Source organism: Achroia grisella, unplaced genomic scaffold (assembly GCF_030625045.1).
Source record: "Achroia grisella isolate CSIRO2021 unplaced genomic scaffold, CSIRO_AGI_Agris_v1 utg1244, whole genome shotgun sequence".
NCBI lineage: Eukaryota > Metazoa > Arthropoda > Insecta > Lepidoptera > Pyralidae > Achroia > Achroia grisella.
This window is the reverse complement of record NW_026712605.1, coordinates 1,010,546-1,027,783: the sequence shown is the minus strand read 5'-3', so window position 1 is coordinate 1,027,783 and position 17,238 is coordinate 1,010,546. Positions and strand designations below refer to the sequence as shown.

General features: G+C 34.6%; 1 protein-coding gene, 1 long non-coding RNA gene and 1 pseudogene across 2 annotated transcripts; 1 reads left to right on the top strand and 2 right to left on the bottom strand.

Annotated features, from left to right (window-relative positions):
• Positions 1-443: 443 nt before the first annotated feature.
• On the bottom strand, positions 444-5,585 carry LOC131854691 (type II inositol 1,4,5-trisphosphate 5-phosphatase-like). The gene has a single exon (XM_059205822.1). The coding sequence runs from the start codon at positions 5,490-5,492 to the stop codon at positions 2,928-2,930; it is 2,565 nt and encodes an 854-aa protein (XP_059061805.1). The 5' UTR covers positions 5,493-5,585; the 3' UTR covers positions 444-2,927.
• A 96-nt stretch (positions 5,586-5,681) lies between these two features.
• On the top strand, positions 5,682-8,161 carry LOC131854705 (uncharacterized). Its single transcript, XR_009358065.1, has 3 exons — positions 5,682-6,045; positions 6,793-7,204; positions 7,909-8,161. It is a non-coding gene; the product is annotated as an uncharacterized LOC131854705 (long non-coding RNA).
• Positions 8,162-14,552: 6,391 nt separating this feature from the next.
• On the bottom strand, positions 14,553-17,196 carry LOC131854718 (type II inositol 1,4,5-trisphosphate 5-phosphatase-like; annotated as a pseudogene).
• Positions 17,197-17,238: the final 42 nt, after the last annotated feature.

The window sequence follows — 17,238 nt, the reverse complement described above, 5'->3', positions numbered from 1 at the left end:
TAGCTTATACATTAGAATAACATATAGGCTATAAATTTCAAGCGTGTGAAACATAGGTAACATAAACATCTAATAACAACTATAGAATAATTCACAAGTCAAATACTTATACATTTTTAATAAATTAACAACAAATTGTCTATATGACAAAATATACCTACTACATACATATATTTAATCATATAAGTAGAAAAAATAAACAATACATATTTTGCATAGCGTTTTAGTATGTTATTACATTCTTAAACATCATAAAGTACTTACAAACGGCAGGATATACATTTTGTCTATATTTTAGAAACTGACGACCCACCTGATGCCAATTTTTGTTTCGGACTACTCTAATGCTGTTGGCCGCAGCTAGCCTTTACAGCTTCACCCGACGATAGGGGGCGAGTGCAGATGGCACTCCAAACCCGCGGAAGGACTATGGAGCGGCTGAAGGCCAACTCCAGCCCGACGGAAACGACTTTATTCTGAGGGCACCGCTATGAGTTCGAACCACGACTTAGGCCATCGTAATTCCGATCCCCGTTTGAATTGGACGGGGGATCGATCGGAGGGGTATAGTCGCCTTAGCCTCTATACCTAAATGTACCCTCGGATATCACGTTATCATATGAATCTCATGATACCGATCACCCTTGGATTGTCATTCTGGGGGACTATGATATCATGCATCTGTACTCCAAACCTAGTTATTTCATTGTCTTTGACAATTGTAACAAATTAATTTGCTTGACTTGAAATAGGTGCCCTTATTAAAACTAAAATTATATTAATATGATGAAATAGTGTTTGATGGTATTATTATTTATAAATAGTAACATATAAAAAAAAAATATTCGAGAGCGCGTGAGGTAGTGGTTTATTGCTCCTATTTCAAAATACTACAGCAGTTGTAGGAAGATAAATTTGGCAATTTATATTAAAATAATTGTTATTATGCTAGTAAATGAAATTGTTACGCAAAGTATTTTTGTCTCAGATATTTGTAAACAAGATAATTGGAATGTTTCTTTTTAATCTCTCACTTATTTCTGCAGACACTGTTCGGAAAATAAATGAAATTATTATTTGTATCTATACCTAAAAAAGTTTTTTATTTTATAGGTACTCGGCATACAATTATGGTAAATTATTATTCGATACATTTTTTAAAATTTATTCACGAAAATATATTATATTTCTGTCTTTACTATATATAAAAGTGCCTACTCTGGCTACACTAATTTTATACATTCTTATATACATATATTAGTTATGGGAAAATATTCAATAAACAACTAAATATAAAAACTAACACACAACATTTAGGTACAGGTATTATTATTAATAACTGATTACAACCATATTTTCCTATATGTGTTTGTATAGTCTAAATATATATGACTAAAATGTGAACATACCGTTAGTCGTAAATAATGTTAGTAGTCCAGTTACCTAATAATAATAAAAAATACAAATTAAGTACTACAACGTCCTAGTGTCTCTATAGGTGTTGATTTTTGTCTTTATAAAGCTTTTTTAACTCCTCTAATACTGTTGGCCGAAATTGGCCTTTACAGCTTCACCGAATGATAGGGGACGAGTGCAGATGACAATCTAAACCCGAAGGACTTCTGGAGCGGGCGAAGGCCTACTCCTGCGTGACGGATATGACTTTAGTCTGAGGGAACCGATAGGGGTTTGAACCTCGGCTCAGGCCATCGTAATTTCGATCCCCGTTTGAATTGGACGGGGGATCTTGGGCGAGCTTGAACAGCTTGTTTTCAATTTAGGTAGGCATAAAGAATGTAACGCCAAATGCTCTTGTCTTATTTTCTGTATGTCTGACTATCAAGCTATATTCGTATAAATACATTTTTTTTTATTAAGTAATAAAGCAACGTAGTTTATACACAGGCGATTGAAAGCTGAGCAAAATACATCAAAAGGGCTGAAATAAATATTTTTACAAATATTTCTCAATACGCCAACCAATTTATAAATATAAGATGGTGCCATATGGATGTTTCAATTATTGTTTTACTGATGATTTATTTTTACTTTTACTATCATCAATACATGGCAGATCTCAGAAAGGCTACGCCTTCCTTGTAATGCACAGCTAGTTAATGAATATATAGTTGACGAGATTCTGATAAATGCGTTTCAAGTTAACATTGACCTATGATTTTTTTAAAACAATCTGCGGAAATACGCGAGGAAGCACAATCTATTTTAAGTTACTAGTCAAGTTTCGTACAACATACGAGCCAATTACGACATATTCCCATCCTCATATAACATGTAAAATTAAAACTAAACCTTAATGTTCAAGATTTTTGTACCAGTATATGGTCGTACCTAGAGTAGGTATACAAAAATGCTATACACAGCTAAAATACATACACATACACTCTGCTTAATGCATAACTGTGGTTGTTTTATGGCAAATTGGATTTGGCATATTATATAAATACAGATCCTGGTGCGATTACTATATGAAGCTAAATATTATGTCATTTCTCTATTAATGTAGACACATATGTGTTACTTTACATGTGTTTCTACAGGTAAAGTAACACATATGTGTCTACATTATACACATAACGTGTGTAATTTAATAATATTATGTATATATTCTAAGTGCTTTACCTAATATAGGTATAAAAGTAATATTTTCAATTATTAATGTTTCAAATTACAATGGGGCACACTATTTAATCATATCATGTTATCTTTTCATTACTAAGTGCAATAACACTGTTAATTCATAAATAATGCAATTGAGACTCAGTTTATGTACAAACTAGACAAATTGCTACACATTCATGTGACCACAGCAATTACAACAAAGAAATGGTAAATGTTAATACTAATAGAAAAGTAGTGAGTATTTGGATTAATAAATTAAAATATTAAATTATTGAAAAACTGATAAATTATCTAGTAAAAATTAATTCACTGTGATCATTAACTAAGAAGTGATGTACAAACTGGGCTTTCTTCTTTTCTATCACCTGTTTGTTAATTCGAGACTGGGGCTCTTGCGTTTGATTTGGATTATCCCGAAGGAATATTGCTCCGAAAAGTGAAGATAAAGTGTTAGCATCTAATCCATTTTCGGCACTGTGCTGCAATGCTTCTTGTAAAAATTCACACAAGTATAAGAACACATTTTTTCTGAATTCGGGCAAGTGTGAGACAATTTGTCTGCATTGTAAATAATTTGCAGATGCCCTCAAGCACACCGACTGAAGATTGTATGGTATAATAGGATCTGCAGTACTTTCTAAAAGCAGCAGGAGAGCCTCTGCAACTGAATGTATACATCCTGGAATAGGATCCATCGAGCCCGAATCTAGCCAGTCTCTAATTTGTAGAATTTCAGAATGCAGACCAGGTTGTTCAAATAAGTTGGGCTGTTTAAGTCCATGTAAATATATATGGTCAACTAAGAACCACACCTCCTTGGGTATTGAATATGTGGATTGGCTTGATACAGGTTGGTGCCTTTTGCTTTCTAATTCAACTAGTTGCTTAATAGGCACCTCCTTTATAGGCATATTGAGGTTGACTAAAACCTCTATTGAGCACCCGAAACAGCTCCTCTCATATGTTCCAGTCACAGTTATGAAGATATCCTTCCCTCCATATAAATGCAAAACTAAAATATCATACAATTCATCAGTTCCTGCATTGAGTTTGCAAGCAGAAATCTTATTGATATGTACTTTAAATATTATTTCACATGACTCGTCAGCACAAATACACCTCTTATAAGGCTCAACAATGAGCCATTCTTTGCAGAAACTTGCTTCATCTAATTTCTTAATAAATTCAAATTCCACAGGTAATTTTCCAGTATTCTTTATTATGATGGTCTTCATTTGCAATTCAAGGTACTTTACAGTACCAAAATCTATTTCATTCATATCAACTTTAACTTGTGGTATGAGTTCATTTTCAAGTTTGTCAAGTTGTTTTATTACATCTTCATATACTTTTCTATATTTTTCCTCATCTATTACCTTAATAATTGAGTTGAAGATAGCAGATACTGGCTTGTGGTCACTTATATTCAAACTAGGATGGCTTCTATATGCTTTCTGTGTAATACCGTCTCCTTTCCAAAATATCCTATCACACCATGCTGGGGCACGATTTTTCTCACTTGAATCCCAATTGTCAGTGCCAGGGTCATATTTGTATGTAGGTTTAAAAGTAATTGGACCCTCTGTATAGCCAGCAAACACACTATTGTTCTTATGTTGCTGTTTTAGTTGGTCATATTTTAAGACTGCCTCAAAATTATTTTCATTAATAAGTTGCTTTACAGTGTTTGGATCCATCTCAGTAATGCGATAGTTTAAATCACCTATCCAGTATATTTGGTCATGGTCTTTTATGGCTTTGGCCTGTTGATTCAGTTGTTGAAATCTTGTTCTATTGCAGATATCCCTGAAGTCCTGACTTCGTCTTTCATACTCTTCTACATGGGCAGCCAGGTGAGAGTTTACAATGCATATAGATGTGTTATGAAGGTCAAATCGTATGGACACACCACCTTTGTTTCCCATTTTGCCCATTATTCCTGTTCCCACTGTGTCGAAAACCACATTATGTACATGGGCTTTATGTTTCTGTTTGATCAGAACCATCAGCAACATACCAATTAGTCTAACTTTCTCCAATATGACATATTTAGCTCGTATATTCAAGTAACGTACAACAGCATTTGACCATTCCTCTTCTCTAACAGTTTGATCAAAGATGAATGTCTCCTTGGATAAATCAAGTTCCTGAAAACCCACTGCATATATATCAGGTGGTTCTTCATCCACATTGAGCCACCCTTCCAGAGATAACACTGGTGATTTGTCATTGACATTCCAAGTGCCACAGAACACAGTGAATGTCTTAGTATATGTGTATTCAAGTTCCTTATCATACATTTTTCGTTTAATTAGACTCTCCCTGATAGCTACAGGAGCGGAGCTCTGTGAATGTGTGGCTCCGCTTCTAGGTACAACTGACAATTGGGAAATAATGTCGTCTTCATTCTTACCTTGATACTTTTTTAGCCATACAAACTCAGGTTGCGTTGGCATTTTACTTACGGCTTCTATCCCTCTGAAGAGATCATCCACAAAGTTGTCGACGCGCGGGGTCATTTGAATTTCGAACTTATATTTATTACTATTTGACTGCAAATTCAGGTAAAGGACTGCCTCAGGGTCTGATGGTTTGTTATCAATCTCACATTTAAAGTTGATGTCGATGGGCAGCACTATTTCTATAGATAAATCGGTGAAGGATTTAGGCGGGTAACTAGACGTGAATAAACAAAACACGGCTTTCTCGTCTCCATATTCTACAATGCACAGCAACCTATCCTTCTTCACCCATTCGGGATGGAGTATTTTCGCATCGCAAAGGAATGCTGTAACCAGTTCACTTGAAAGAAATTTCTCCTGGACCACTGCTTTTGTTTCTTCGTAATTCATTTTTCATGACAAGATTTCTAATTAATGAATTAATTAAATTAGGTTTAATATAATTTGACTTCCTTCGTTACACACAGATGTTATATTGTCATTATTTACATGACTCTGACTGATGTATTTATCGTTTGACAGTTTCTGGGCTGCTTAATACTGACCATTAATTGACACACACCTTGCTTACCATTACACACGTCATGTTGACATGAATTACAATGATCTATTTGCATTGTTATTGTTTATATTTGGTAATATTAATTTCAATAATTATATAATTTAAGCACATCTATTGGAATAATTCTCCGAGAGTAAATTCTTTAGAGAGAATGGCAGGAGTGCCTAACGATTGGCAGTTAGGATATGTCGAGATGAAACAGCGAGGTGCTAATATTCTCGAGACAGGCCAGTGTTCTGATTGCACCTTGGTGGGCACTAATTCATCCTAGCCATGGCATCATCTGTCTTCGAAACAATGTTAATGTTGTGGAATGGCGGAAAGAAATGATCCTATACCCATTTTAGATGTGCAACCAGATGCTTTTAAAGCCCTTTTAGAGTAAGTTTTGGAACCTGTTAGTCATTTAAAATAGATTACAAATTGTAGATACAGTTAACACGATTACAATCAGCAGCCATTGCTTTAACTGTAAAACAATAATATGCCACTTTCCTTCTCATTCTTGTACTGTCTTGCGTTCCCTCATCTCATTCTTGCGTTCCCATTAAGTGGTAGAATAACAAAAATGGATTACCAAGTTTATATGAATAAAGATTAAAGATTATATCTATTTCCGGGTCTCGTAGATGCAGGTGCGTTGAGCTCATCGCGGTCACAGCCAGGTCGGCGGCTACTCTTTACATTCACTGCGGCTCTCAATTTGAAATATTTGAAGAATTTAATATATTTTGTAACAATACAATGCTATCATTGAAGATCACAGTAGGGCTACACTTATGGTCCTTCAAGCCGGATATGAAAAACTGTAATAGCCCAAGAGACAGTGTAGACTGTTCCCAGGTTAAAGATGCAGGTGTTAGTTTCAAAAAACTTCAACAAAATATTAAATAAAATTATTTCCTAATTTTATAAAATTTCTTGTCAGCACTTTTTCTACTTATTTTACTGGTTCTCCCTGAAATCATTATGATAAATTTCTGGTGTATTTGTCAGGATAGGTCAACTGAACTTCATGCTCATCACAGTCAGTGGAGCCCTGCCTGCATAAACAGTAGCACAGGCCAGTGCACCATTCCATTATTATGAAACATTCCATTGTAAAACTGGTACCTCTGCTATTTCCAGATAATCAGCACCAACACATAAGAGGTACTTAAAGATAGCTGTTTAGAGGAGGTGGACCTGAATATCGTTGTTACAGTGTTCTCTTTGGACCATCTCAATGTTGACAGTCACTGGCCAAATTTGAAGCAGCGGTACAGTATTCAAAGGCATATGTAATTATTGTCAGTGCTAGAAGAATTTTCACTAAGAAGTATAGGCAAAAAACTCAGTAGTAACTATTTAATTTAAAATCTATTAATACATTGTGTTTTTTTTCATATGAATACACAAGATGAGTATTTATAGGTAGTGAATGTTGAGAGTAGTGCTGAAAACAGTACAGAGGCAGTCCCCGAGCCATGCAAGTCCAGTGATACACCTGTGCCCAGTGACTCATCTGAGACCGCTGAGAAAAGCAAGATGAATAAAGAAGGTATGTATTTTAAGATAAATTTCCTTATTCTTATTATATTTACTTTATTAGATTAGGGGTACTATTATTACTTGTATTAGAATATTCCATTAATATACAATTGTACACATTATATAAACAAGATATTTAGCACAAACTATTATTTAATCAACTATAAAGATGTTTAAAAACGTGTTTATGATCTAAAGGAACATGTTCTACCAGTACCTTGTCTACTCTTGTCTATCAAGAAGAGAAGAACTGAAAAGAAACTCAGCCCTTATTCTTTTCAAGTCTGCTTGTACATGTTTACAAAATAATTTGTACAATTTATATTTCTGTATCTCAAGTGTACTATGTGTTTGTAAATTATGAACAATGCATTTATCTATCTAGAAAAATGCACGGTAGAGGACCGCCAGTCATCCAGATGATCGGGATGGTATTTTTATTTCTGGCGGGTAGTGCGATGATGAAATTTAGCAAAAGATAATAAACCGTACAATTCCTCAGATCACTCCATGATATAACTGGTAAAAAATGCACAAAGATGCAATGTCTCTACAAGCCAATGGGTTGAGTCTGTACCAAAGATGTTGATAAAAAATATCTCCTTAGTGGTCTAGTATCAATAATGCAAGCTCTGCTTAACTTAGGACTAGATGGCGCTGTGTGAATTGTACAGGGTTGTTATTGTTATAATATAACAATTTGTTACGTTACAGGTGTACAAAGTGGGGATAGTGTTCAACAAGGTGGGCTGGTACCCCACGGGCACGTGTGCACAGCAAGTGGAGACCGATGGGGTGTTCTTCAACTTCGGCATCGGACAAAGCAGCGACTCCGTCCGGGACGCCCTCATACGCTCCATTATATTCACATACTAACACACGTTTGAACCCTGTTATGACGACCTCGGCATTATAGAGCTTTAGTACACCTTAGGCTGGATTTCACCATTCACAGTATAAACTAAATTCAAGGAAACTGAGTTCACCATAAACTAGTTTAAAGATCGACGTTGATCTCGTTGTACTTTAAATAGAATTCAATAGCATTATAAAGATCGCGTTTACCAATACGAAGTTTGTTTTCATTCGTTTTTGTTTATTTATTTAAAACTATTGAATTTTGTACAATAGGCGGGTTTATTGCTAATACCATTCTCTACCAGCCAACCTTAGGGAGTGCAGAGATACAGGTACAGATAGATTCGTTCATTAGTCTTCAGTGATGGCAACTCAATTATTAATATACAGGCATATAAGCCACATTGTACGATGTAAAATCATGAAAATAGTGAAATAATACTTAAACCAGGGGTTCCCAAACTTATTTTGTCTACGGCCCACTTTGGGAATAAATTATTTTTTATCGCCCCCATTTTTTCACTTACTTAAAAACCATTATTACTTTAAATTAAATTAATCAATTATTGTGAGCTATATTAGCGGAGATTAAACAATTCTAAATGAGACTTTTACTATAACTCACAAGAGTTAACTTGAAACCTGAGCACAGTAGGTAATACACAACGGCGCTCAGGTATCAACTTAATTTTTACGGGCTACACCTACCAATGAGAATGATTATTGAAACGCAAGTTTATAGTATTCAAACAGAGTATCTTCTATTCAAAATGAAATAATATGTTTATTTAATTTTGAATAGTATATCTATTCAAAATTAATAAAATCTCTTATATAAAATCTCTAATCTAAATTCTTATATAGAGATCGATTCTTATATAAAAACTAATGTGAAGGCAGAATCTGATGCTGTTAAATAATTTTGTTAATATCAGGTTCCAATTTACTCAAGAACAGTTCCAAGTCGCCACGTTCGGTAACATGCAAACGATTTCTCTTTTTAGTAAGCAGTGTTAACACAGCGCTAAATCTACGTTCACACAAATATGACGATGGGAATGCTATCAAGAATCGTTGAACGATCGACCACAATCGACTGCGGGATCGGGTTTTGTAGCCAACATTCTTGGTAACCATTTTTGAAAAATTCAGCTCGATGAGTGCACTTTAGCAACTAAAGAAGCATTGTTTTTTAGTATTATTTGTAATATTAATATTATATTGAGCCTGTATTGTAATGTTAAGAAAAGTAGGTTTGCTTAGAAATACACATTTCGGGTAAAGAGGATAAGTTATCCACTTTGACTGTGATTTTAGTGACACATTTTTTTAAATTTCTTTTTAGAACGGTATTTAAGTACAAACGTAAAACAAATCGAACTTCGTGGTCGTTGTTGCTGCAACGCTGGCAGTATTTTTACACCACCATTTTTTATTTATGCTGGGAAGAGAATGCAGAAAAGACTATTAGATGCTTCACCACCTGGTTCAATAGCTACAGTAAGCAATAATGGTTACATAAATGAACCAGTATTTTTAAATTGGCTTCAATATTTTGTTGAGAAAACTCTTTCTACTAAAGACAAGAAAATATTATTACTTATTGTTACGGGGCGGCAACAAGTTAAACGCGTTAAACTGTAACTTCTTTTGTATTTGTTTTATATAAGTAAGTAATTATTCTACTTGATCGTTTTAAACTGAACTGGAACACCACACCATTTTTATAGTAAAGGTCAAATCAGAACTTATAAATTATACAAAGAAAATAAACATGATTATATGAACCTTCTAGAATATATATTTTATATTATAATTCTAATTATATTAAATCTCGATTATTTATATCTTTTATTATTTATTATTTAATTATATAGGCAAATATACAAAAAAATTGTTGTCGTTAGCGTACTTAAGAAGTAGATGGCGTTGCAGTCACCATATATGAAGATATTATATTTTGTTAATTTTGCATGTTACATTTGCAAGGATTATATGCGTCATAAATAAGAATAAACTATGTTCCTAAGTTGATTATTTCTGTGTTATTTTTTTCCTTTTCCTTAACTTATCCGCGCTGCTCGGGCTTCCCCTACTGCTTATCTATTACGCACGAAATCGCAAATAAAATAAATATTACGTTGTTTCTATAGGATTGCATAAACAGCCCACACAAACAAGAATAAAACAAACATGCATAATCTCGTTTATCTCATTGGACGTTCAATTGTACTCAACAAGTAAGAACAAGTATTATATGAACCAACCGATTGATACAGGAATGCACAATTCGGGTTATTGAACAAAAACCCCGTGGTCTACTATCTACGAAAATTACAGTCCCGCCGGGACATTTTAAACTAAGCCTAAAATACGGGACGTCTGGCATCGCTAGTAGGTCCCTACACTAGAGTTGCGTGAAGTGGTGTAACTCTATCATCTAAGAGTCGGGGCAAATTCATTGTATATAACGAAGTCCATCAAATCATAATCAAAGTATCAAAAAAAAAATATTTTTAACGTAATGAATATTAAGAAATATATTATTTTTTAATATTCATTAAATTTCCTTTGTTAGTCAATTATGTTAGATTCTTAAGAGTCTGAACCTTGTTACAGCCCCTGGGCTGTAACAAGGCATATAATGCTCTCACCCTTATTGTTAATATATTAGAATAAAATATTGCACACAATGCTTCGCCGTACAATAATATCTCATATAATAACATAATATAGATTAATTCACAAGTCAAATACATACAATATACTACATAATATATTTTTAATAAATTAACAACAAATTTATCGACGTTCCGGATTGTATCTGGCGCAAACGGATTATCCCTAGCAATTCAACGTGGAAATTTTGAGCGTTATGACGGAACCTTTAAGGCAGGTACGATACGGGACAATCATAGCAATTAACTTTTAGGATTATTTTTTCTGTTTTTTTTTTATTGTATGTATTAATGTAATTATGTAATTATTAATGTAATTAATTTTAGGTAATTGAAAGAACAACACACTGTCTATATGACAATATATTATCTACTATATACATATTAATACCGAAGGTTTGTTGTCTGTTCTGAGGTGATAGATAAACCTAATCTTATATATTTTTTTTATTTGTTAATTTTGTTTGATGGACAAGAGATTTTCTGTAGTATCTATATTCCTTACACACACTCACAGTCATTTCACACACACACACACATATCATTAACTATATTATATACCGCAACTAGCGACACATTATACAACTTTACCTCATAAAAACATTTGTTAGATTTATTAAATACCAGTAAGTCCTCGGAGAGAGCCTGGAGATCTGTAGTACAGGTTTCGACTTAGTTCAGACTCGACTCTCACATAATAGCTTGTAAGATTAAATACATACTTTTGTTACTTTGGCAATATTGTAAGTTTCCTTGTGAGCAGTAAATAAAGATTATTATTATTATATTATTATTATTAATTAATCATAAACCTAAGTAGTAAAAATAAACAATACATCATATATAGTTTTAATATTTTATTACAAACTAAATCATCATAAATTACCTACAAACGGCAGTTATGTTGTTGTGTATGTTTATATTTTGGAAACTGACGGCCCACCTGATGGTAAGTGGTCGCCGTTGCCTTTGACTTCGCCTTGACCGGCGGTGACTGCTCCCTATCGTCCAGTGTCGAGTTAAATGCAAAAAGAGAACCAAGGAGTTCGGCCTTCTCTTTAGCATGTTGGGCCAACAGTTATCCTCTCTGTGCAGTGGTGGAGAAGATGGCTGACAGAAATTTCCCTGAGCAGCTTTAGCAAGAGACCAGAAAGCCCGGAATCCAGATGGAAGACTGTACAGTCTGTCACCAATTCTGCTGATGTGTTCCGACTTTTGCTGTGGCTATAACTCTTTTGAAGGACTTGGAGTATTATATCAGTGATAGATTCAGCTATAACATCGGGATCGTCCAATGCGATCGATATATTATATTAGTCATATACATATAGTTATGATAAAATAAGCAAATAATAATAAAAACAACACACAATTTAGGTATAATATGTATTATTATTAATAACTGATTACAACCATATACATGTTATATTTTTTTAACTACGATAGTGCCAATCAAGCGTACGGCCTATCTGATGGTAAATGGTTACCGTAGCCTATGAACGCCTGAAACACTAGAGGTATCACGTGTGCGTTGTTGTTAGTAGTCCAGTTACCGAATAATAATAAAAAATACATCTATATGTATCTCTATACGTGTTGATACTTGTCTTTATGAGGCATTTTTGTTAACTCCTATAATGCTGTTGGTCGGGTGGGAAGGGGATTGTTAGTAATGTGGACTCATGACTTCATTACTAGCAATGTACCATGTTAGGTTGACCTCCACGCGGTTCTTCCTGGAAACCATCGTGATAAATTCCTGGTAAATTTGTCACGATGGGCTAACTGACCTGACCTCATGTTCATCTTATCATCCTCCACTGGTGCCCCGCCAGCGTAAACCGTTAGCACAGGTGGAAGCACCAATCCATAATAATCCCTTAAAAAAATGCTGTTGGTCCAAGCTGGCTTTTACAGCTTCACCAAACGATAGGGGTCGAGTGCAGATGACATTCCAAACCGGCGGAAGGACTTCTGGAGCGTTCGTGGGACGAAATTCAAATTCAAATTCATAATATCATTATTCATGTAGGTCTATTGGAGGTCTTATTATATGTCGAAATGTACCTGATTTACAATGTAGTTTTTTTTATAGTCCTTGAATTGTCGAAATCTTTAAAACTACGATTTTGAAGCGGTTTTTTAATACATAGAGTGATTCAAGAGGAAGGTTTATATATATAATACATGTACACCCGGGCAAAGCCTGGGCGAGTAGCTAGTACATAGTATAATACGTCACTGTCGCAGTCTGTTCGTCCCTATGTATGCATAAATCTTTAAAACTACACAACGGATTTTGGCGGTTTTTTAATAGATAGAGTGATTCAAGAGGAAGGTTTATATGTATAATACATGTACACCCCATGTGCGAAGCCGGGGTGGGTAGCTAGTCTTAATATAAAATCCAATCTAATTAGGTATGATTTCATAAAATTATATGTCGAAGCAGATAAGTAACGTAGTTTTTAGTTTTTTTTTCGGACTACTCTAATGCTGTTGGCCGCAGCTGGCCTTTACAGCTTCACCAGTCGTTAGGGGGCGAGTGCAGATGGCACTCCAAACCCGCGGCCAACTCCTGCCTGAAGGATACGACTTTAGTCTGAGGGTACTAGGGGTTCGAACTTCGGCTCAGGCCGTCGTAATTTCGATCCCCGTTTGCATTGGACGGGGGATCAATCGGAGGGGATAGATAAAGTGACGTCAGCTACTCTGACGTTACTTGCGTTATTCATCGTCCATGCTATCTCAATTATTTAACTCGTAGGTTATTATAATTAAACAAAATGAAAGCCTTTAAATAAACAATAGAAATATAAATAATCTTTATTCAAATAAACTTAATATAAGCACTTTTGAATTGTCACATTGATTTTATTCTACCAGTCATTGGGAATGCAGACTCATCACAAGATAAATGTGCAAGAAACTTGTGTGTTGCTCTTTTAAATAACTATTACTATTTCTAAGCAGACATGACTCTTTAAGTGGCTCAGCGGTAAATGACCACCTCAACAGTGTTCGAGTATAAGAAGACTTTGCTTATGCCCTCGTAGAGGGCGCTAGTGTGTGCTCTAAACATAATAACAAACATTATAATTATAATTAAATTTATTATTTACAAAGATTTTGTGACGGGACAATTAATGAATCTTGTCAGCACCGATATATATATATATGTATATTCTAAGCGCTTTACCTAATATTAAGTATATAAAAGTATAAAATTACAATGTGGCAATATTTCATTATTACTTACTAATATTATAAATGCGAAAGTAACTCTGTCTGTCTGACATAGGTTAATATACTTTTTAATGAAAAGGGGATGAAAGGGTAGCTGCAAGGTTGTATGGATGTATCGTCGTTTTTAAAGCTAGAAGCCTGAATTTTGTTTTTTTTTGGCTGTTCATTGAATATAAATAAAGAAAAAGGGTTGTAAGGCGTTCAAAGAGAGATGAAGGATTGTATAGAAGTGTCGTCATTTTCAAAGCTAGATGCTTGCTTTTTATTGAATTGTATGGAATTCTGTCTCGTCATTTTTTAAGCTAAAACGATATATTTTTTTATTTGGCTTTTAATGGGTTTGGTTAATAAATATTTTTCCATTATTTGGTCAAGGTCACTATATTATGCGGGCGAAGTCGCAGGTACAGCTAGATACAATAACATTGTTAATTCATAAATAATACAATTGAGACTCAATTTATGTAAATGTAAACTAGACAAATTGCTATACATTCATATGACAACAGCAATTACAAGCAAAAAATGGTAAAGGTTAATACTAATAGAAGAGTAGTGAGTATTTGGATTAATAAATTAAAATATGAAATTACTAGTAAAAATTAATTAACTGTGATCATTAACTAAGAAGTGATATACAAACTGGGCTTTCTTCTTTTCTATTACCTGTTTGTTAATTCGAGACTGGGACTTTCGTGTTTGATTTGGATTATCCCGAAGGAATACTGCGCCGAAAAGTGAGGACAAAGTGTCAGCATCTAAACAATTTTCCGCAGCGTGCTGCAATGCTACTTTCAAAAATTCACACAAGTATAAGAATATATTTTTCCTGAAATCAGGCAAATGTGAGACAATTTGTCTGCATTGTAAATAATTTGCAGATGCCCTCAAGCACACCGACTGAAGATTATATGGTATAATAGGATCTGCAGTACTTTCTAAAAGCAGCAGGAGAGCTACAGCAACTGAATGTATACATCCTGGAATAGGATCCATTGAGCCTGAATCTAGCCAGTCTCTAATTTGTAAAAGTTCAGAATGCTGACCAGGTTTTTCAAATAAGTTGGGCTGTTTAAGTCCATGTAAATATATATGGTTAACTAAGGACCACACCTCCTTGGGTATTGAATATGTGGATTGGCTTGATACAGGTTGGTGCCTTTTGCTTTCTAATTCAACTAGTTGCTTAATAGGCACCTCCTTTATAGGCATATTGAGGTTGACTAAAACCTCTATTGAGCACCCAAAACAGCTCCTCTCATATGTTCCAGTCACAGTTATGAAGATATCCTTCCCTCCATATAAATGCAAAGCTAAAATATCATACAATTCATCAGTTCCAGCATTGAGTTTGTAAGCAGAAATCTTATTGATATGTACTTTAAATGTGATTTCACATGACTCATCAGCATAAATACATCTCTTATAAGGGTCAACAATGAGCCATTCTTTGCAGAAACCTGCTTCATCTAATTTCTTAATGAATTCAAATTCCACAGGTGCTATTCCGATATTCTTTATTGTGATGGTCTTCATATGCAATTCAAGGTACTTCACAGTACCAAAATCTATTTTAGTCATATCAACTTTTACTTGTGGTATGAGTTTATTTTCAAGTTGTTGTATTACATCTTTATATACTTTACTATATTTTTCCTCATCTATTACCTTAATAATTGAGTTGAAGATAGCAGATACTGGCTTGTGGTCACTTATATTCAAATTAGGATGGCTTCTATATGCTTTCTGTGTAATACCTTCTCCTTTCCAAAATATCCTATCACACCATGCTGGGGCACGATTTTTCTCACTTGAATCCCAATTGTCAGTGCCAGGGTCATATTTGTATGTAGGTTTAAAAGTAATTGGACCCTCTGTATAGCCAGCAAACACACTATTGTTCTTATGTTGCTGTTTTAGTTGGTCATATTTTAAGACTGCCTCAAAATTATTTTCATTAATAAGTTGCTTTACAGTGTTTGGATCCATCTCAGTAATGCGATAGTTTAAATCACCTATCCAGTATATTTGGTCATGGTCTTTTATGGCTTTGGCCTGTTGATTCAGTTGTTGAAATCTTGTTCTATTGCAGATATCCCTGAAGTCCTGATTTCGTCTTTCATACTCTTCTACATGGGCAGCCAGGTGAGAGTTTACAATGCATATAGATGTGTTATGAAGGTCAAATCGTATGGACACACCACCTTTGTTTCCTATTTTGCCCATTATTCCTGTTCCCACTGTGTCCATAACCACATTATGTACATGTGCTTTATGTTTCTGTTTGATAAGAACCATCAGCAACATACCAATTAGTCTAACTTTCTCCAATATGACATATTTAGCTTGTATATTCAAGTAACGTACAACAGCATTTGACCATTCCTCTTCTCTAACAGTTTGATCAAAGATGAATGATAAAAATCAAGTTCCTGAAAACCCACTGCATATATATCAGGTGGTTCTTCATCCACATTGAGCCACCCCTCCAGAGATATTACTGGTGATTTGTCATTGACATTCCAAGTGCCACAGAACACAGTGAATGTCTTAGTATATGTGTATTCAAGTTCCTTATGATACATTTTTCGTTTAATTAGACTCTCTCTGATAGCTACAGGAGTGGAGCTCTGTGAATTTCTCTGTGAATGGGCTTCGTCTGTAGGTACAACTAACAATTGAGAAATAATGTTATCTTCATACTTTTCTAGCCATACAAACTCAGGTTGCGTTGGCATTATACTTACAGCTTCTATCCCTCTGAAGAGGTCATCCACAAAGTTGTTGCAGCGCGGGGTCATTGGAATTTGGAATTTATATTTATTACTATTTGACTGCAAATTCAGGTACAAGATTGCACCCGGGTCTGATGGTTTGTTATCAATGTCACATTTAAAGTTGGTGTCGATGGGCAGCACTATTTCTATAGACAAATCGGTGAAGGATTTTGGTGGGTAACTAGACGTAAATAAACAAAACACGGCTTTCTCGTCTCCATATTCTACAATGCACAGCAACCTATTCTTCTTCACCGATTCGGGATGGAGTATTTTCGCATTGCAAAGGAATGTAATCAATTCATCTGTACGAAATTTCTTCTGGGCCACTTCTTTTATTTTATCGTAATTCATTTTTCATAACAAGATTTCTAATTAATGATTCAACACACAGACGTTACTACATTGTTATTGTTTACATGACTCTGACTCTGTATGTATATGTATGTTGCTTTTTAGACTGAGTAATATACTCTGTCTAGGAA

Excerpts from the sequence above, each read along its gene's own strand:
- LOC131854691 (XM_059205822.1), bottom strand. The coding sequence starts at position 5,492 with ATGAATTACGAAGAAACAAAAGCAGTGGTCCAGGAGAAATTTCTTTCA.